Genomic DNA, 22,752 nt, shown 5'->3' with positions numbered 1-22,752 from the left:
AGACCTTGGAAATCTAATTATTTATAATATCCAGTGACATTTACATTTTGCTAAATATACTCTGCTTGTATAAGAACATCTCATGACTAGAAAAATGGGTAGAGAATGCGTGGCTGTACATATGTTTCTATATAATGCAAAAATATCAGGGTGACTTATGTTATCTTTTTGTTATAGTTTCATGATTTTAAAACATAATTCTCAAAAAGTTTTTAACTATTAGCATTTAAAATACAGAATAAGAAAAAGTTATCATAGTTGAGATCAGTGTTTACCATTTAACTCTCCACTATCAAATCAAATATCTATTCAAGTTTATTGGTATCTTAACATAATACCATTCATTTCCATGCCAACAGCTCCTGAGTGTTTGGCTTAGTTTTTGAGATTGATTGAAGGTAGATTGTAAAGTTGACCTATTGTGTTAAGCTTATTTACACAAACACAGTGTCTTGGAAAATCAACTCTGGAAGTGCATAGCACTTGAATCCTAAGGTATTTCACATCCTAAGTTTTCTAATACCTGCTTTACAGAAATCCCTTGGGTGGTGAATCTCAACTTTGCCAGTTACCTTACCTGGGGGAAATTACTTCAACATTCTTAAATTTGAAGTAAAATTTAGGAATTGCTTTAGGACAAAGGATTTGCCTTTAATTTCATTTGACCAATTTGCTTAAGTAAATAATTTATCATTTCTATCAAATTTATGAGACAATCACAGATGAACTTTTTTTTTTTCAGGCTCTTGAAACACACTTTTCTTAAAAGAGTTTAAAAATAACATCCCTAAGATATAAGCAATAGAAAAAGACTTAATTTTGAAAAAACCTTATGGCAACAGTGAAAAACAGAATTTGGATTCTGGATGGTTACAAATAGATTATTTTCAAAAGAAGTTGGATTTATTCAACTTAGGTCAATTTATCTTGGTAAGAATTTAAAAGCGCTTTCTGATGCCACATCCTTGTCTGTCACCTATTCTTAAATAATCAGTCTATGTCATCACCCCTCCCGAACTCCCCATTTCCCCCATCAAAATGTGGACTTCTCTCCTGCTGCTGAGTAACGTGGGGCTGGTTATGACTGGGAGGGAGGATGGGAGCGGGGCACGTGGACCAGAAATACTTCCTAGAAACAGCAAGTACGCTGCTCAACCCTGCCTGAACTTTCCTGTAAACAGCCACTGACAGACTGCATCCCTGCTGGGTGGATCCTGCGACTCCTAGAGGGAATGGCACTTCTTGTTTTTAATTAGCAAGGTGAAAGGTGAATTAAAACTAGCAGTTTGGCAAGTCAGTGCAAGAGGCTGACTTCTGAGAGGCTTCCAGGAGCCCGAAGAGAGGACCTCCACGGGAGAAGGGAGTGCGTGTGCTCGGTTTTTTTTTTTTTTCTCTCTCTCTTTTTTTTTTTTTTTTCTGAATGAACAGCTTTGCCCAAGTGACTGAAAAATACAGCTTCTTCCTGAATCTAACGGCGTAGTTGCTGAAGAGCGCTCTAGACAGGACATGGCTCTGAAGACTCACTCTTTGGAATGTCCTCTTGCTCCCGGCTTATAAACAACTGTCCCGAGGAAAGAAAGGTTTTACATAGCCAAATACAGCCTGACAAATGGCACTTCGGAACTGTGCTTTCTGATGACAACGCGTTCGATTTCTGACAAAGCCTCTCGCACGCTGCCCCTGGAGGGAAGTCCTAAGTAAAACTCAGACCCTCCTTAAAGTGAGGAGCGAGGGCTTGGACGGTGAACACGGCAGCATGGCATCCGCCGGGCACATTATCACCTTGCTCCTGTGGGGTTACTTACTGGAGCTTTGGACAGGAGGTCATACAGCTGATACTACCCACCCCCGGTTACGCCTGTCACATAAAGGTAGGTTACCTTTCCAGATCCTTTTGTTTAAAAAAAAAAGAAAAAAGAAAAAGAAAAAGAAAAAAGAAAAAAAAAGTCGTTTAACATTAACATAGGCTTATGGTCTTCAAAGACCTTTAAAATGCACCTGAAAAATTTATTGCAAAACTGACCTAAAATTCTAAGTACCTCTGATTAATGTGTCATACTCACCTCATCTGAAAACAGTGCAAAATCACATGTCAACTTAGAGATGTTATTTTTGTCTGTAAACATTGGATTTTATCAATAAGGAGTTCACTCACTAGCCCGCGGAACACAGGAAGGGAGGAAGCAGGTTGTAAATAGCCTTGAGAGGCTGAATCCACCAAGTTAACAGTAGATATTTAAATATCAGTTTATGCATATGAGAAACAAGGATGCTGGGAAAGGGCTATAGAAATAGGGGTGCAATTTGTTCTTTTTGTTTTTGTTTTGTTTTGTTTCCATAATGGAGGTAAGAGGAGGAGAAAATAAAAATCCTGAGGAGAAAAATGATGCCCTACCCATAACTGTCATCATCATGCAATTAAAATGATTAACAACTAATATAAATTAGTTTTCCAGTTGAATTGATTATTAGAATTTTTTCATGTGTGGCAAAGGAAAATAGTTTATGACAATGCTTGTAAAATGGCTAATATGGATTAAAGTATTAGTATTCACTAGCATTTGTAGTGTAAATTTATATTGCCTTAATGAAGATCTAACAGCAAATGTTTAAATATTTCATTCTACAATTGTCTTGTAAGGCAACATCATACTCATAAATAAATAAATAAATGATTAAAAGATAGATTTTGCATCAGGACCAATACAAGCCAGTCATGAATAGGTTTGGTAATTCCTCCTGTAAACAAACAAACAATAAACAAAACCATGCTCAGAGAAAGTGACTTTGCTGACTTAATATAAATTCGGAATAAATTGTCAGCAAAGAAGTATTTATTATCACCAGCCATTGAGACATTGAGACAGATAGCAGATGTAATACTCAGGATTACATAAGAATCATTTTTCAATTGTGTAAGCTTTTAAATTGTCCCCCACTGTAGAAAGAACAGAAGCTTGTATTTTCTAAGTACAGGTAGAATATTTATCAGGAGAAACAAAAAGGGAGTCCTCAATTTTATGTGACATGTTTGGCCTTTTTGTCTTTTTATTGGACAATCTTCAGTAAATGTTGACTATAGAAATTTTTCATTTTTAGAATAGTGGATATTTTCTTAGTTTAAACAGATTTCCTATAATACTATCCAGTAGATAATATAAATTTAAGAAATCCATTGATATTAAATTGGTAAAGTGTTTAAAATATAGTGCCCAGAATTAACACTAATCTTTTAACTTGGGAAGATGTATCATGGTATGTATCAAAATGCCTATTTCTAAGAAGTTTGTCATCAAAGATGTCAACATGTACAAATTTGATGTGATGGAATATGGACAAATAAAAATGCAAAAAAATATAATTGATTGTTTTTCTTATGTAGACAAGTAGATAAGCTGCCAGTTTTTGCAAGCTACAATTCTGTTATATCTAGTATTAACCTTTTATACCTTATTATTGGGGTACTTGTGCTTTCATGGTTCAATATCAGTGTGTTTTCCAACAGGTCACATTTTAATATTTCATAAGAGAGTTAATAATTTGATCAAAAAATACCAAAGTTCTCTGATACAAGTAAATGTTATGCATAATACTATTATCGAGTTCATCTTTATTATGTCACTTTTATTCAAAGAAATAAATGTAACTGATGTTATGAGTGGTGTCATATGGTGTGAGAGTAAAATCACTAGTATCTATATGTACACTAGACTGAAAACTCCCACAGGATTTCCCTTAACTTTGAACTTAATGGAACCAGCTGAAAATGCACAATATGATGTTTTTATACAAAGGCAGAATAGAGAGAGTTACCTGAAAATAGAATGTTCCTACTTGTGCAATTTAGTTAGTAAAGTCAGTTAAGAGATCACACTGGAGATGCTACCTGAAGCAGCAAATGCCTACTGCACCTCAGGGGCCTCAGTGAAAAGAAGAGCATATATACTGTCAGAGGAGGGATATTCAGTCCCACCAATACAATATGAACAGCCCATTTATCTCTCAACACTCTGGAATTCAGTGAATATTTTAGAAGTCTTCAAAAACTAGGAATAAGATATTACAGATTAATCTTTTGCTGACTTGAATAATGTCAGTAATGACAAGTGTTCAGTAGCAAGTGAATTAAGTAATTAATATTTAAATGAGTATATAATCTTTCAATATAAGAGGCACTAGGTATATGTAATATAGCACCTCTGCACCGCTGCCTGACCACTAGCAAGGAAATCCAGGAGGCTCCCTGGAGGTAGCCTACTAGAATAATTCAGAAATTCTTTTCACAGTTGATGATCTAAGCTGTATGGGAGAAAGGCAGGCATTTTTCTCATATTCTTCACTTTTAAGATGGCATTTGAAAACACAAGCCTATTGTTTCTTCCCAAGGAGGAGGAGAAAGTTTATCATATACAGAGCGTGAGTTAAATTATATAAAAATATGTTCAGAAAAAAAATGTCCAGAGATTTGCCCTTTTCCTCTCCCCTTCATTCTCCATTACTATTTCTGGGAATGACATGTTCTTAACTAGAGCTGGAAAGGAAGGGATCATTAGGATTAAAGAGGAGAAAAGGCAGAGAGAGAGAGAGAGAGAGAGAGAAGGAGACAAGGTACAAGGGTAGTAAGAGGTGTGGAATATTTTCTAGTTGATTTCCTACTGCCTTGTGCCCCAATGGGGTAATATTGAATCCCTCTCTCTTCTAACTGAATATCTCACTGCACACTAATACTAAGAAAATATACTGGCTTAGGGCAAGCCTGGTGGATAAAATGATGAGATAATTACTCTTGTTGAAGCAATACATAAATCTTTTAATGTATTTTCTAGTTACAAGGTAAATTACATTAATAAGTAAAAATGTAGCAAAGATTAAAATGGCAAGATGCTGTCCTGCTTTGTAAAAATTTTCAGTCAAGATTTGAGTTGAGTTTGGCTGTATCAGGCAAATATTTAAAAGTTCATGAATAGTTATGCATTATAGCTAACTTTATCCCAGCTCAATAGGGTAATATTGGTGAGATTAATGCAAAATTTTAATATTCTTCCCCAAGGGTTTCTTTGAAAAATACTGTGGTCCTCAGGACAGAAACCAAGGAAAGAGAGAATGAAGGGAGAAAAGTCCTGGTGGATTCATCTACTTCCTTCTGTTGATATCTGTTCTCTCCTTATCTTTCACCATCCTGCACTAATGAGGTTACAGGGAAGGCAAAAATAAGCTTCTTGATAATGGAGCTCAGAGAAGAAAAAACAAATAAGCCAAGACCTATGTTGAGCAAGAAATACCGATGTACATGGAAAGCCCCAGAAATTCAATCATGGGAGCTTGGCAGACAGGGGTAGGTGTTTGAAGTCTCAATAAGCAAGAATGCAGTTGCAGAAATCAAGGAGAATTGCTGCTTAAGCACAAAATGTTCTCCTAGAATAGTTGGTGAAGAGACATTTAAATAAAGGCATGGATATGGCAGAAGAGCATTCCTAAAATATGTTAACATTATACATGTAGATTTAAACATGGAATATATACTTATGCAGATAGAACTTGTGATAGAGTGTTAATTAGTGTGTCTGTATTGGGTATTATAATCAATTAAATACAGATTTATCATAGTTCAGAGAGCTCAGGATTTGAAATCAGAGGCCTCTACTCCAGCTCTGTACTCCCCACTTATAATAATGATAATTAATTGTCTGCATCTCAGTTTCCTCTATTTGAAAATAGGGGTAGTAATGGTAATTTGCCTGTACATTTTACTGGGTTTTTGAGAAAATCAAGTGAAACAACAATATCTGTGAATGCACCTTATCACCTAAAAACTATTTATATTATTAATGTTTTTGCAGACTGATACAAAGTGAGAATATTGGAAGGAAACAGGTCCTAAAGAGAAAAACCTTGAAAATGTTATGAGTTTATATTTCAACAAGTGCTAGGATAATGCTAATATAGAAGACAGGATAAAGTTGCTCTTAAATCGCATAAAACATATGATTTATCTTGATAGATTGCACTCACTCCAAATTTCATCTTCCATATCTTTGACCTCTAGTTATAATAACTCAGAAGATGATTACATTGTATGTGAATTTTCCAAGATTTATGGCCTATATATTTTTTTTTGCTGTAGTGTACACATATCGATTTGTTACATGTATTCACTCTACAACACACATTTTAGAATTCATTCCATTTACAAGAAAATAATTGACAGAGAATTCTAAAACAGCACAATGTTAAATAAATATTCTGAATGATCATTCTGAAGGCCATGGTATTTATTTTATACCCAAGGCAAATAAAAAATGAGGTAGTGACTGAGCCAGTTTTTCCTGACCCAGCTCATAGCTTTGGTTCCTCATCCAATAGCCTGGTATTATCAATAGTGACATTAGTCACACATCTCTGGGTGTTAATAAATAAAAACTGGTCATAAGACATGATTCATAAGCAGAGTGATTAAATAGGACCCAGGACGAAACACTAGCCTATGTGCCCAGAGCTTCAGGGAGAGACAGTGAGAATTAAGTGGTGGATTTATTAAGAAATAGTTTATATTATAAAAAATATCACTGGATAAGTTGTGAGAAATTACAATATGTTTTGTTGAGTCTGCTTTATATAAAATATGCTTTCTGTGGAGAGAGGCTTCCTATGAATTTTAGAGTGCTATTATTTGCATTTTTATATTTGCTACAGACAAATATTGTCCATGTATCACATCAGTGCATCTGGATATATGAAAGTCCCCAAATGTTTCTATGAATTATTAAATTCTTATCTGGATGTTGCATTTTACAGTGGGAAAACAGTTATCTTTTAGTATGGAAATAGGGTGAGGGAAGCTCAGGGTTAGGAAAAAACAGTTCATATATTAACAGTGAATTTATATATGAACTGGGTCAATTTTGGAGTGGAAAATTTATGTGTATCAAATCATTTTTTCAGCTTTACAAGGGAAGTATTCTATACATAATATATAATCAATGCCTGTTCTTTATTAATAAATATATTCAACAGCTATGATGTCATAATGAAATATTCTTTAAAAATTATGTTGTCATATTGTTGTTTTGCTATCCAGGTCAGATTTGTCATCTAGTCAGAGCTGAGAGTATTACACAGAGAGGGCCTCTGTTTCTTTCTGGGATGAGATCACTTGGTGGCCTCAGTTCTATGACCACATAATAAAGCACCAAACCATGAAATTGGTTGTTACTGGTGAAAATTATTGCTAACAATCTGCTCAGTCAGTTTTATTTCATCAAAGACATTTAAAGGAATCATCATTGAGACTTCTTAGTGGGAGTATGTGCAAAGATGTATTTCTTTATCTTTGTATATAAAACTCTTCTATGGTTTAATAGAGGAATTTAGTCTGCAGGAATCCAGAAATATCACTTTGCATGCATGCATGCCCCTTCATACATAGCCATCCCAGTGTTAAAGTCTTATAATTTCAGTCTCTGAGAGTTAAAAACAAAACTAAACTAAAATTATACCATTTATAATATTTTCCAAAGGGTGCAGAATGAAGATTTAGATTATTTTCTTGGTTTTAATAGACAGGGCCATAAGTTAGTAGTTTCTAGTGTAACATATGACACTTTGTAATACTCTGTACCTTATACAAAGGATGATGGTTATTTTGATATTTTTTTCACAGTAAAGCCTTAAATAACATTGGAGGCATAAGAGAAAACATCAGTGTTATTATTAATTCCTTAGTCTTAAGTGAGCATTATTCTTTGCACTCATGATAGGAATGATAGTGACAAGACTGGGTATTTTATAGTCTGGATATTCTGGACTAGGAATGAACAGGACATGTCCATACCACATTTACACCAAGTGTTGCAGTCTCTGATATTAAGAGAACATTTTTGGTCAAAAACAGTGATGACTTCAAGAAAAGACATCTCTGCGGAATTGATATCTTTCCTTCATATGGCCCTATGGTGGCCAAGACAACTGATTACTCGAGAAGTTTTCAGCCCTAGTTCTAACACCTATTTCAGGATATTCTAACCATAGGGCTCCTTTGCCTTGGTAACCTTACCTCCACAACTGGTATGAAAAAATAAAAGAGAAATCTATTGTCATGCCTGATTTCTGGGACTTAGAAATGTGTTTCACTTCCATCCTTGGTACCTAAACTCTCAGCCATCACTGTGCTATGCTCAAGGATTTAGCTTGTAGCCTTGGCATAGGAAACATAGCAGCTAGTTTAGGCCCAGGTATTAGAAAACACTCTTACATTCGAATTTCAGTGGCCTAAAACTCCCTAGACTTTGGATGAGGCATATCTAATTTGAATCTGGCTTCAGACTGCATGGCATGAACAAGTTACTTAGGTTTTCTGAATATGCATTTTCTTATCTTTCAAGTGGTAAAACATAATTTGCAAAAATTTGAAAGGATTACATGAGATAATGCAGATTACTGTGCAGAATACTTAACCCTTAGGAAGTTTTTATAAATTACTCAGTAAATCAGATGAGATTCAGAGAGAATTAATCTATGCTGTTCTCTTTTTTATTCTAAAAGCAATCATGAGCTAATTGTTAAATTACAACTTAAGATGAAGAGAGATCCTTAATCATCAGATTTTTACTTAAAAGCAAAGATTTTCTTTAATGAACACCAGCTCTTATTAGAGTAGATAACTAGAAGGAGCAAAGAATATTGATGTCTCTCATGTTTGTAAGTTATTGTAAGAATTATTTTGTTTATACTTTAAGGGAAGTTGGAATTTTATCTGATGGCACCTTGGAGACAACAGACCAAATCCACAAAATAAACAGTACTAACAAAGGTAATTGTAGGCCCAGCTTTGTAACGCACAATAGAACTAATATTACTAAGGCCAGACCACACTGCCTAAAGTTAAACTAAACAGTGTCCTATAGGCAGCTATCAGCTCAGCATGTGTTGTTTACTTGGAAAGTGAAAGAAAGTCTCCCACTTTGCCTTCCCTTAGATGAACAGGTAAGATATCTGGTGCCATGCACAGTTCCTGACACTTAGTAGGCATTCAACAAGTGCTCATCAAGTGAGTATCTGAATAAAACAAAATGATTTAGAACTGTGTTTTTCAAAGGAAAAGATGATGGGGTGGGATAAGCAGGAATACCCATGAAACTGAGGAATCCTGGACAACTATTTATGGCCCCTTTAGCATAACATATGTTAGAGAAAAGGCTGGGGCTTTCTGTCTATTCACCTTCTTTCTCATCAGTGCTGCATTTAGTGAAACAGCTGGGACCTCCAGGCACCCTCCTGACACATCAGTTGAATTCTTTCATCTACATTCTCTCCTCCACCTTTTTCTCTACTTCCTTCCTCTTGTTTTTCTTCCTTCTCTTTCTCTTTCTCTTCTTCCTCTCCTCCTCCTCCTTCTATCTGTCTTGTGTTATCCTTGTCATTTCTGGGTTATCACTATACCCCCTCCTCCCTTTCTGTTTTTACTTAATTCTGTGTACCCCTTTGTGAGGCTGGCACCACCCCTTCTCTCTTTTTCTCTTCTTCTACTTCTCTTCCAGATAAATACTTTTGATTTCTTCCTCACCTTAAGCCAAAAGGGGAAAGAAAACATACTTTTAGTGAAAGATATGTATTCATTGGCCTTCTGTCTACCTTCAATATTTGTTTCATTTTTGTTTAACACAATAAATATAAAACATAACCTTTGAATTTTTTAGAAAAACTTTAAACTTACTAGGTATTGAAAATTGGTTGAAATCCATGATGTAGGAAATAATGAAATACTAAATAAATAGCTTACTAGCCACCTGGACAATGTGCCCTCTTTCTCCAACCTGTTTTTCCGCTGGGAAGCTGATGCTCTCAGGCAACATAGGATTGTGGCAATTTGAGAGGAGAGGAATTAGGGCACTGCACAGGAGAGAGCAGAGCCTGCCAGCCAAGTATTCTGTAGCTAAACTGGAGTTGAATGTCAGTTAAAATATTATTGACGTAAACCTATTTCTATGCACTTTTGGTTTGTTTTCTCTGAGTTTTGAGCTTTAATTTAGGGAAACCAGAATAAAAAGGGGGTTTTATTTACAGGATAGAGTGGTGGAACAGAATCCCTAAGAATAAGTCTCAGGGGTGATTTTAGGTAGCCAGATCAACTTCAGAACCGGAAAAGAACAGCAGCAAAGAAAATGAGAATAAAAGAGGGTGAAAACAGAGGTCAGCTGAGGACACTGACTCTTTCCCTCCTGACTTGTTCTTTCCCAGGAAATGATGGGAATGGAGAGGGGCTTTAAGATACACTGTGGAAGTAAAGTCAAATAGGAAATGTGCTCTCAGCATTGTGTATAGTTGTTTACTCCTCCTGATTGCCTTTTTCCTAACACTGAGTCACAAAGTTTATTACGAACTTCAGGTCCTTTCCAAGTATAGAAATGTAGGGCTCCTTTCTTCTCCTTACCAGGCTTCAGAAGCGTTTCTCCAAAACACTTTTGAAACTTGTATTAGGAGATAGTATGCTGTAGTGGAAAGGGTATGGACTTACAATTTTTGAATCTACAGTATATTTTATTTGATGCTGTCTTATTCTTGCTAAATCATCGAACTGAGGCTTCCTTTCCTCATCATTATAAAGGGACTAATGAACACTTCCTATCTCGTATGATTTTGGTAGAAAAAAATTTAAATGTATCACAAAGATGGTGTTATAGTATCTTATAATACTTTCTAATTTATGTAATTGTTTTTAAATATATTTAAAGGTCCTTCAGGGCAAGGAGTAATTTTTTGTAAGACCCTTGGGGATGGAATAAATTCACTTCAAATCATTCCTAAAGGCTATAATTACCGCCTGGGCTTTGGTATCTACTGAATTGAAATGTATATATATTTAGTTGGCTTCCATATTATGGTCAAAATAACACAACTATAAAGGCTAACTTTATTTTTTAGAAGGTTCAGAGCTGCTGCTAAATAATTCACCTGCAGGAAGTCTTGATTGAATTACATTGCACAGGAGATGATGTTACCATAATTTTCTTCTGCTCTGCTTCTGAGCTGGGTCAGAAAGGAGATGGAAACTGGAGTTAAATGAATGCTACACAGAGTGTGGTCCATGGACTGCAACATCAGCATTCCCTGGGAGCTGCTGAATCAGATCTACTGAATCAATAATTCTGAGGCTCAGGAATCTCTGTTTTAACAAGTCCTGTGTGTGATTCTTAGTGAAGACTCAACTATGAGAAACACTGGGCTGTGTGTGTGGAAGGATGCTACAAAAAAGCCTCAAGCTCATATTACCTTTTTCATTTATTCCTCCTTTAGCTTCATCCCCTAGGTTAAGGGTGGGGTTGAATGTCCAAATGACAGCCTTGATCTTGATAAATATACTTAGATTCATAGATATCTAACTATATTACCATTATCTGCATATTTTTGTATTAAATATAAAGTGTGCCTATTCATTGATGACAATTTAGCACATAATTTAAATATTTTTAAAGATTATTGATGGTGTAAATTGTAGCATGATGTAGCTATGATTGAGTTCTGATGAGAAAACATCTAATATGGATCGATCATGGAAAAGCATTTTATAAAATTCAAAAATTCTTCCATGTCTCAAAGAGAAGTTTTCCTGGAGAAATGAAATTAGATGTCGCTTACCACTTCATCCCCTTTGTTATACATCTTGATCATGGCCTGTATTAATCTGCTCTGATGTTGCTATAAAGAACTGCCCAACAGTGTGATAAAATTAAGACATTCCGTTAATATTGTTATGAATGACCTCATTGCTAACCATGCACGATAAAGCTATGTTGTTTCCACACAATATACATATTAAAACACATAATTCATTTCAGAGTGCACAGGATGCTATGTTATCATAGAGAAAGGCTTTCTAAAGTTTTTTCCCTTAAATTCTTTTGGGGTAAAATCAATGGATATAGCTTTGGGAAATAGTGGCTAGCTATATATAATGAGTAATTAACAAAGTTTATTGCTTTAAACACTTTAATTTTAATAACATTAATAATAGGTAAAGTGACCATGTGCATTTGTTAACTATCATAATCTTTTCAAGGGACAGAATACAACAATTTCCCCCTTGATCTTGGACACCAGCCCAGAAACCACTGTCCTACCGCCTTGTAAGGATCTCCTCTTTCTAAAATATACGTTAAATTAGCAGAATATTTTGAATGAAAAAAAAAAAAAAGAACTGCCAGAGACTGGATAATTTATGAAGGAAAGAGGTTTAATTGACTCACAGTTCCACAGGGCTGAGGAGGCCTCAGGAAACTTACAATCATGGCAGAAGGGGAAGCAAACACATCCTTCCTCATATGGCAGCAGAAGAAGTGCAGAGCAAAAGGTGAAAAGCCCCTTATAAAACCACCAGATCTCCCGAGAACTCACACACTGTCAGAAGAAGAGCATGGGGGAAACTGCCTTCATAATTCATTGCCTCCATCTGGTCCCACCCTTGACACATGGGGATTATTACAATTCAAGGTGAGATTTGGGTGGGGACACAGAGCCAAACCATATCATTGCCTTCAGAGAATTAAAAGAGCCTATAATTTTTAAGTAGATTTGGCTTATTATTAAATCATTTATAAGTATTTGTTCAGCTTCTTCAATGCTTTAGGTACTGAGCATCACGCTAGGATTTTAAGAATAAAAAATCCAGTTTTATAAACATAATGTGGTATACTGTTTAGAATCCTGGGATAGTAAAGGATTATTAGATAAAAACTAAGGAAATCTAAATAAAGTATGAATTTTAATTAATAATAATGTATCAATATTGGTTTATTAACTCTGATAAATGTACCATACAATGTATATTGTAAACAAGGGAAGCTAGGTATAGGTATGGGGGAACTCTCTGTACTCACCATAACTGTTCTGTAAATCTAAAACTATTTTAAAATAAGAAGTTTCACACACACACACACATACACACACACACACTCTCACACATAGCTTTTAGTCAAACCCAGTTCTCAAGAAGCTTAAGATCCAGTTGTAAAAGGAGACAGGTCGTAATAAAGTAGGGTGCTTTTTTTATATATCAAGGGATGCTATGAAAGCATGAAGTTGGGGCTGAAAAGAGACCCAAAGCTCAGTCTTGAACATGAATAGGAGGAGCTTGGGCAAGATGTTATGAACAAATTAGCTATGTCATACCTTGCCTTGCACCATCCTGCCATGTGCCCACAATCATCCCACTGCATATAATGCACTGTATTCTCCCAGAAATTAACTTAATTCCACTGGGAACATGACTCTACCACACACACTAGTATCACACGTTCTTTGTCCTTGCTAAATTTAATTTCCCCCATTTCTAAATGGCTTTGAGGAATTTTCAGATTTTTTGTATGAGAAATATGATTACTACAAATTCACAATTAGAGTCTGAAAATACTGAGGGCAGTTATATTGCATTTTATTGCTCAAATCTTAGAATCTAATAAACTTTAGGTACTGAATATACTTTATGTATTGCATTTAATATACAGAATTTAATTCTATCTATATAGATACATATCTATATCTATTCACACTAGTGTTACCAATCTTAATTCTTTTGCTGAATACCACATACAATTCCTAACAGAGATGGCAGAAAATGAAATGATAGTGTTGGGAGAGCATTGAGAATACAGGAGATATGATGAGACTATTTCTCTTCTGCCCCTTTTGCAACATATTAGGCACTAGTTTGGCTTCAACTCTTCCACTACAAAAGTTCTGAAGAGAAATCCAGGACTGCTTTAAAATTATTCAGAAAATATCTGTAAATTATTAAAAGATATAGTTTGAGGCTGTGGCAGAGGACAGTATGAATTCATCTGGGCCATTCAAATGATTATTGTCACATTTGACTCAACTTTTCTTCCCACTTGCTCCAATCATGATCTCCCAATTTCCAATTTCATTCATTTCTACAGTGACAAATTATGAAGAAACAGAGAAAAAGAACGAATACAATAATACCATGACAAAGCAGAAAGAAAAGAAAGTCAGAACTGGGAAAGAGTGATAATTTACCCATCTTTGTTTTTTTTCAGAAAGGCCCAATTGACCAAAGCAAGATTTTTTTTTTTGTCAGTCTGTCTCTGTGCAAAAGTTTTATGAATAATTTGGCCATTTGTCTTTCATTTATCATTTTAAAAGCACAGCTATTGGTAGTAACATAGTGAGAAGGAAAAGCACTGGCTATGTTTTATCATTCTACTTAGTTTATGAAAGCTATTTGACTTTCTCAACCCAGGTTATTTGAGAAAGAACTTATGAAAATTTCATTTTACTAAGATTTTACTATATCTATAAGCCAAGCAAAAATGTTTTTTCATGTACTTATTTTATCAAAATCAATTGATAATATATTTTGAAATGCTATATCCTTAAGTTTGCTTTTTTTGGTACTATACTATAATTAATTAAATACAATGCACTTAACACAAACTGTAAACTAATGGGCATAAATAGAAATGTCATATTCAGAAGAAAGCACACATTTGTCACCATACCTTATTATTATAAAGAGTAAATAAAAATAGAAATGAGAAGCACTGGATTATTTTATTTTTAGAAACTAAAGATAATCTATAAAAAGAAGTCTATAGAAATTAGGATCACTTCTATAATCCTGAGCAAAGCAAAAATGATATATGTTTAAAGAAAGGGTTAGGAAATATAATGGTAAGGAAAAAATAATTTCTTTTGAAAACAGCTGTATTATTGATGAAACTGACATAACTTATTTTTCCTGATCCTAAGCAAAATAAATAATATAATAAAAGCAAACAGAAAATAAAGAAAGGAAAAAGCAATTTTACGCTTGACATTGTCACAAAGCATAAGTGTTACACATATTTTTGGTCAGATGAATGGTAACCACAAATACTTTATAATTGGTTAGAATGAGTACTAGAATATTGAGCTTGCCATCAGTTTAAGGTCTGGATAAACTTGAGTTAACCATATGGTATATTCTTAGAATAACCATATCACCCATAATCAAAACGTAAATTATAAAGAGAAAGAACTTTTTTCAAAGTCAAATGTTATAATTTTAGTTGTTGGGACATTCAATTATCCAAATCATTGTTTATTTCCATTAATATGAGAAAGAAAATAATTTTTTCTTATTTTGCCCAGAAAGAAGAAAGTAGATGGAGAAGATAGGACTATAAAATACTAGAATGGCTTTAATGAGCCACCCAAAATATTGATTTTATTATTATATTGTTACAGTCATAAGAAGTTAATGTGTTTAAACTCCTGTAACACATTCATATGGTTTAATTTCCTTGTAATTCCCCAAAGCAAAATTCGCTTGTAATAATATTTAAATAACCATAATAAGAAGGAAAATATTATAGGTAAGTCAACTATACAATTAAAAAAACAATCAAAAGAATGAAATAGCATTTTGTCGTTATACTGCTCAGAAGTAAGACAAAAGTTATGTACTGGGCACTGTTTTTGACAGATTTTTTTGCCAAATATTTTTTGCTTGCTCCAAAATGTGTATGCCCAAACTGAAGTCTGATATATTTTAGGATTGCAGAAGGATTTTTCCTATCTGGAGAAAAAAAAACTGAATTATCTCTGATTTAAAAATTAATAAAGTTAAACAAGAATAAAAATGAGAAAACTAAAAAACCATTACCAATGAGATAGCTTACACACTAATAAAGCAGTTATCACTCAGAAACACGTTAGATGCCTTCTATAGTACTGGTCTCAAGGGACATAAAATACAATTCAAGGATTTTATTGTATGTGGTTATGTTTAGAATATAATATTATGCTTATTAGACACTTAAGTTTTTATATTAGTCAACAAATAGTAATAGTAATATATTGTTTTAAGTTAGAAATGACATTTGTCCTTTTAGTCAGCTAATTTATATCTATTGGATAGTTAGCAGAGTTGGTAGTGCTTCATTTTTGAATGTCTAGAATACTGTTAATGTGAGAAAACAAATACAAAATTGCCATTGGTTGTTTTGTTATGGGTGGAAAAGAATTCTTGCCAGTTAAGGAACTACTGCAGGGAGTGATCTCCCTGTGAATGGTGTGTGTAATATTGCAATTTTGTTGATGACAGCACTGCTGCTTTTCACTTCTGGGACTCCGCAGCCAAGCTCCAAGTTTCCACTCACACTGCTAGCCACCCAAAATCTCCCTTTATCTTCAATGACTATTTTTTTTTTCCTCTTAACAAATAGGCCCAGCTGCTACTGCAGCCGGTTGCCCACACTCTCTCCCATACTGCTCTTGCTGAGGATGGCAGGCAGAGTAGAGAAGAACAGCTGAGATTGGCTTACTTTGGCATCTAAATAATTTTGGGTGGGTCCTTTCCTAACTTTATTATTCCATTTTATTTTATAATCTTTCCTTCTGCTGAAGTTTAAAAAAACATATAAATTATGTTTCCCTAAAATGTTTTCCTCATCTGGCTGCGACTCTCTTATACCTGGCTGCTCAAGATAAACAAATTGGTTCCTTTTGCACATTGCTAATTTTTTTCCAATGTTAAGCACTATTTAGAAATCAAATGTGGTAGAAGCAAATTTATTGGTGTGATCTTGGACATGTTACTTAACCTTTCTCTGACTAAAGGAGGTGTATAATAAATATCACCTTCTCATTGGTTATAGTAAGGATTAAATGAAAGAGCTTTTAAATGTATTTAGAGTAGTGCCTGGCACATAGTAATTGCTAAGAAGGTGTTTGTTAGAAAGTCAGAGAGAAGAAGAAGAGGTAAAGAAGGGGGCATGGGAGAGGGAAGAGGAGAAGTAGAGAGGAGGAAGGAAAAGGAGGAAGGAATAATTGCTAAGTGGAAAAGCTAATAATTGGAATTAGGGAATTAAAATCAACCTATGGATTTAGCATTTTACGTCTTATTTCAACAACAACAACAACAACAAAATCGTTCATTAGAAAAAGACTATAGTTTAGGAAAATGGTATAATTTTACCCAAATTGGATAATTTTATTGAGGGTAGGAATTTTAGTGACTACTGCCCACTCTATGAAGTCATCATGTCCATGGCTTCCAGATAGGTGGTCACATGTTTATCATTTTGAATTTGTGCATTTTCATTGAGAGGGAGATTACTGCCTGACAAGGAATTCCATTTCATTTTGTAATAGTCTAGTGAAGAGCAAGTACTTACCTACCTAATCTCAAATCATTTTCCATATTTTAGTCTTAGTTTTTTTTCTTTAATGCCAGCAGGAAGGACATAAGTCATGATGGACTTCCAAATACATAAAGATAGTATATTAGTTCATTTTCATCCTGCTGATAAACTCATACCTGAGACTGGGCAATTTACGAAAGAGGTTTATAATGTACTTACAGTTCCACATGGTTGGGGAAGCCTCACTATCATGGCGGAAGGCAAGGAGGAGCAAGTCACATCTTACATGGATGACAGCAGGCAAAGACAGAGCTTGTGCAGGGAGACTTGTTTTTAAAAGCATCAGATCTCATGAGACTTATTCACTATCACAAGAACAGCATGGGGAAGACTGCCCCCATGATTCAATTACCTCCCACTGGGTCCCTCCCACAACCCATGGGAATTGAAGCTGAGATTTGGGTGGGGCACAACAAAGCCATATCAGATAGTTATCATGCTCTTTTGTCATAGGTGAATATTCCTCAATATCTTGACTATTCTTTCAGTATTTTGGTTATTCTCCTGTTTGCTAATGTCAGTATTTTGGTTATTCTCCTGTTTGCTAATGCCCCTCTTAAAATGGAGCACCAGAATTTATACTCCAGAGATGCTTGCTTTGTTTACAGAATAGCGGTGGTGCTGTTAACCAATGACTTTTTTTTTTTTTTTTGAGATGGAGTTCCGCCTTTGTTGCCCAGGCTGGAGTGCAATGGTGTGCTCTCGGCTCACTGCAACCTCCGCCTCCCAGGTTCAAGCGATTCTCCTGCCTCAACCTCCTGACTAGCCAGGATTACAGGCATGTACCACCATGCCCGGCTAATTTTGTATTTTTAGTAGAGACAGGGTTTCTCCATATTGTTCAGGCTGGTCTCGAACTCCTGACCTCAGGTGATCTGCCTGCCTCGGCCTCCCAAAGTACTGGGATTACAGGCATAAGCCACTGTGCCCGGCCAACCAGTGACTTTTATTTATTAAAGCCACCCTAGTTGACAGCAGCTTATGGGCAAATATGCCATTTTATTTTATTGCTGTCAGCCCTTCTAAGGATTTTCTCATAGACTCTGTTGAACCAACTTTTTCCTTTATTTCATGCACGTGGTTTGTTTGCTGAAGTTAAGGAAAACCCTCTTCTCTCTCCAGTCTAGAATGTAGATCATATGTGTAGTAACAGTGTGTGGTGCCCTGAAAAAGACATGCACTTTGGAGTGAGACATTCCTATATTCAAAGACTATATGGTTCTGCTATTGTGTCTTTGCTTAATTTGCTTAGCATCATTTTCCACATTTAATGTCTTCAGGAAACTGGCTAGTTAAAATGGTAAAAGTTGCATTCATTGTCGAAATTCTTATAAAGTCGTTTTGTTTTTCTTTTTAAATTTAAAATACATATTTCATGGGCTTTATCTAAAATGTCAGTATTTGGAAGGAGTTTAACATACAGTTGAAGCAAATTTTAATTAAAGTATATAAAATATATGCTTTTCTGGCTTCCCTGGATGATGTAGACCAATAAATGTCACTGCCAGTTTTCTTTATAAATATTATAAAATTATTTACAGACTTATAGTAAATGAAAGATCAATTTCAAGGTCTGGATAAATGAGCTAAACATAACCATTTTTTAATATGAAGAAACAAAACCGTCTTTCTTCATGGCTAAAATAAACAGAAGCTTTTTAAATGTCTTAATTTTTTATTTAAAAAGAATCTGGAATGGTCACAACAGAATGGAAGAATTAAAATACCATCATAGCTGTGACTGCTTAATTTTATAACTTGAATTTGCTTGAAATCTTGTAGATTTGCCAGTCTCTCTTGTAGAAAGTCCCATGTTTTTAAAAAAAGGCACATAATTTTTCAGAATAATTTTTCATTAACTCCTTGTAAGTCAAATGGTAATCTGTAAAAAATAATTTTACAAAAGACTTTATGTGTTAAAAATATTCATAATTTCCTCAAAATTTAAAATAACCCTATATTTTTGCCAAATCTCTTTGCAGCCTCTATTTTGTTTTTGTTATAAGATTAACTTCACCAAATGCTCTTTTCCTACATTACCAGTTTATGAGCTGCTTATACTGTCTTGGAATTTTGAGTATACAGGAGGAACTATTTTAAGAAGAGTAAAACATCATCAGTATAAGGAATATCACTAATGATCATATGCACCTATCCATACTACAGTTCTTGTAGCAATAATGAATTGATAATATTTCAAAATATCACACTGTGATAAACAAGGATGTCTGATCTCAGAAGATAACACATGACAGACTCACTGCTCTACCATAAATCATTTTGAATTTGTGTACCCTGTCAGATATCTTTGGGATGTTTTTCCATTTGCTATCAGTATATTGTCTTCAGATGCCTTCTAGTATATCTGAATATAATATTAATCCTCTAACTTATAGACATTAATTAAAGTGATAGGGCCAAACTTTTGCTATCCTATTTTATTTAATATGACAATCTCATCAATATGAGGAAACGGAGAAATAAAAGACACATTCCTTTACATTATTATAGAGATTGTCAAAGTCCATTTTTCTTTAAGAAATGAAACAATTTTTATTCCCGGGCAAGATGGCCAAATAGAAACAGCTCCCATCTGCAGCTCCCAGTGAGACGAACACAGAAGGCAAGTGATTTCTGCATTTCCAACTGAGGTGCCTGGCTCATCTCATTGGGACTGGTTAGACAGTGGGTGCAGCCCGCAGAGGGTGAGCCGAAGCAGGGTGGGGTGTTGCCTCACAGGGAAGTGCAAGGGGTTGGGGAACACCCTCCCCTAGCCAAAGGAAGCCATGAGAGACTGTGCTGTGAGGGATGGAGCTCAGGCCCAGATACTATGCTTTTCCCACGGTCTTTGCAACCCACAGACCAGGAGATTCCCTCGGGTGCCTGCACTACCAGAGCCCTGGGTTTCAAGCACAAAGCTGGGTGGCTGTGTGGGCAGACAATGAGCTAGCTGCAGGAAGTTTTTTTCATACCCCAGTGGTGCCTGGAACGCCAGTGAGGCAGAACCGTTCGCTCCCCTGGAAAGGAAAGTGAAGCCAGGGAGCCAAGTAGTCTTGCTCAGTGGATCCCACCCCCACAGAGCCCAACAAGCTAAGACCCACTGGCTTGAAATTCTTGCTGCCAGCACAGCAGTCTGAAGTTGACTTGGGACACTCAAGCTTGCGGGGAGCGGCGTCTGCCATTACTGAGGCTTGAGTAGGCGGTTTTCCCTTCACAATATAAACACAGCTACCGGGAAATTCAGATAGGGCAGAGACCATCGTAGCTCGGCAAAGCCACTGTAGCCAGACTGCCTCTCTAGATTCCTCCTCTCTGGGCAGGGCATTTCTGAAAGAAAGGCAGCAGCCCCAGACAGGGGCTTATGGATAAAACTCCCATCTCCCTGGGACAGAGGACCTGGGGGAAGGGGTGGCTGCGGGTGCAGCTTCAGCCGACTTAAACGTTCCTGCCTGCTGGCTCTGAAGAGAGCAGTGGCTCTACCAGCACAGCGCTTGAGCTCTGCTAAGGGATAGACTGCCTCCTCAAGTGGGTCCCTGACCCCCAGGCCTCCTGATGGGAAGATACCTCCCAACAGGGGCCAACAGACACCTCCTACGGGAGAGCTCCGGCTAGCAACTGGCAGGTGCCCCTCTCAAACGAAGCTTCCAGAGGAAGGAGCAGGCAGTAATCTTTGCTGTTTTGCAGCCTCCACTGGTGATACCCAGGCAAACAGGGTCTGGAGTGGAACTCCAGTGAACTCCAGCAAACTCCAGCAGACCTGGAGAAGAGGAGCCTGACTGTTAGAAAGAAAACTCCCAAGCAGGAAGCAATAGCATCAACATCAACTGAAAGGATGACCACTCAAAAACTCCATCTGAAGGTCACCAACCTCAAAGACAAAAGGTAGACAAACACATGAGGATGAGGAAAAACCAGCACAAAAAAGCTGAAAATTCCAAAAACTAGAATGCCTCTTCTCCTCCAAAGGATCACAACTCCTCGCCAGCAAGGGAAGAAAAATGGTTGGAGAATGAGTTTGATTAATTGACAGAAGTAGGCTTCAGAAGGTGGGTAATAACAAACTCCTCTGAGTTAAAGGAGTATGTTCTAACTCAATGCAAGGAAGCTAAGAACCTTGATAAAAGGTTACAGGAACTACTAACTAGAATAACCAGTTTAGAGAAGAACATAAATGATCTGATGGAGCTGAAAAACATAGCATGAGAACTTTGTGAAACATACACAAGTATCAATGGCCAAATCAAGCAGAAGAAAGGATATCAGAGATTGAAGATCAACTTAATTAAATAAAGCATGAAGACAAGATTAGAGAAAAAAGAAAGAAAAGGAATGAAAAAAGCCTCCAAGAAACATGGGACTGTGTGTAGAAACCAAACTATGTTTCATTGGTGTACCTGAAAGTGATGGGGAGAATGCAACCAAGTTGGAAAACACACATCAGGATATTATCCAGGAGAACTTCCCCAACCTAGTAAGACAGGCCAACATTCAAATTCAGGAAATACAGATAACACCATGAAGATACCCTTGAGAAGAGCAACCCCAAGTTTTAAATGAAGGAAAAATGTTAAGGGCAGCCAGAGAGAAAGGTCAGGTTACCCATAAAGGGAAGCCCATCAGACTAACAGCAGATCTCTCTGCAGAAGCCCTACAAGCCAGAAGAGAGTGGAGGTCAACATTCAACATTCTTAAAGAAAAGAACTTTCAACCCAGAATTTCATATCCAGCCAAACTAAGCTTCGTAAGTGAAGGAGAAATAAAACCCTTTACAGACAAGCAAATGCTGAGGGATTTTGTCACTACCAGCCCTGCCTTACAAGAGCTCCTGAAGGAAGCACTAAATATGGAAAGGAAAAACCACTACCAGCAACTGCAAAAACATATGAAAATGTAAAGACCATCAACACTATGAAGTAACCGCATCAACTAACGGGCAAAATAACCAGCTAGCATCATAATGACAGGATCAAATTCACACGTAACAATATTAACCTTAAATGCAATTTGGGTAAATGCCCCAATTAAAAGACACAGACTGGCAAATTGAATAGAGTCAAGACCTATCAGTGTGCTGTATTCAGGAGACCTATCTCACATACAAAGACATACATAGGCTCAAAATAAAGGGTTAGAGGAAGATTTACCAAGCAAATGGAAAGCAAAAAAAAAAAAAAAAAAGCAGGGGTTGCAATCTTCATCTCTGATAAAACAGCCTTTAAACCAACAAACAGAAAAAAGACAAAGAAGGGCATTACATAATGGTAAAGGGATCAATGCAACAAGAAGAGCTAACTATCCTAAATATATATGCACCTAAGAGAGGAGCTCCCAGATTCATAAAGCAAGTTCTTAGAGACTTACAAAGAGACTTAGACTCCCACACAATAATAGTGAGAGACTTTAACAACCCACTGTCAATATTAGACAGATCAAAGAGACAGAAAATTAACAAGGATATTCAGGACTTGAACTTAGGTCTGGACCAAGTGGACCTGATAGACATCTACAGAACTCTCCACTCCAAATCAACAGAATATACATTCTTCTCAGCACA

At 36.0% G+C, this 22,752-nt stretch overlaps 1 protein-coding gene across 2 annotated transcripts in view; it reads left to right on the top strand.

The window, feature by feature from the left end:
• The first annotated feature begins 959 nt into the window (after nt 1-959).
• Nucleotides 960-22,752, top strand: part of SEMA3E (semaphorin 3E) — a 283,628-nt gene continuing 261,835 nt past the window's right edge. Inside the window, exon 1 of one of the 2 annotated variants that reach the window (XM_034964340.3) lies at nt 960-1,871. In XM_034964340.3, coding sequence (XP_034820231.1) covers nt 1,757-1,871 — 115 coding nt within the window. In that variant the 5' untranslated portion in view covers nt 960-1,756. The remainder of the gene's footprint in view (nt 1,872-22,752) is intronic. The other variant, XM_003822740.5, reaches the window with a different exon arrangement.

Source organism: Pan paniscus, chromosome 6 (assembly GCF_029289425.2).
Source record: "Pan paniscus chromosome 6, NHGRI_mPanPan1-v2.0_pri, whole genome shotgun sequence".
In the NCBI taxonomy this organism is placed as follows: domain Eukaryota; kingdom Metazoa; phylum Chordata; class Mammalia; order Primates; family Hominidae; genus Pan; species Pan paniscus.
Note: the sequence above shows the minus strand (reverse complement) of the source record. Positions and strands in the feature narration are given on the sequence as shown.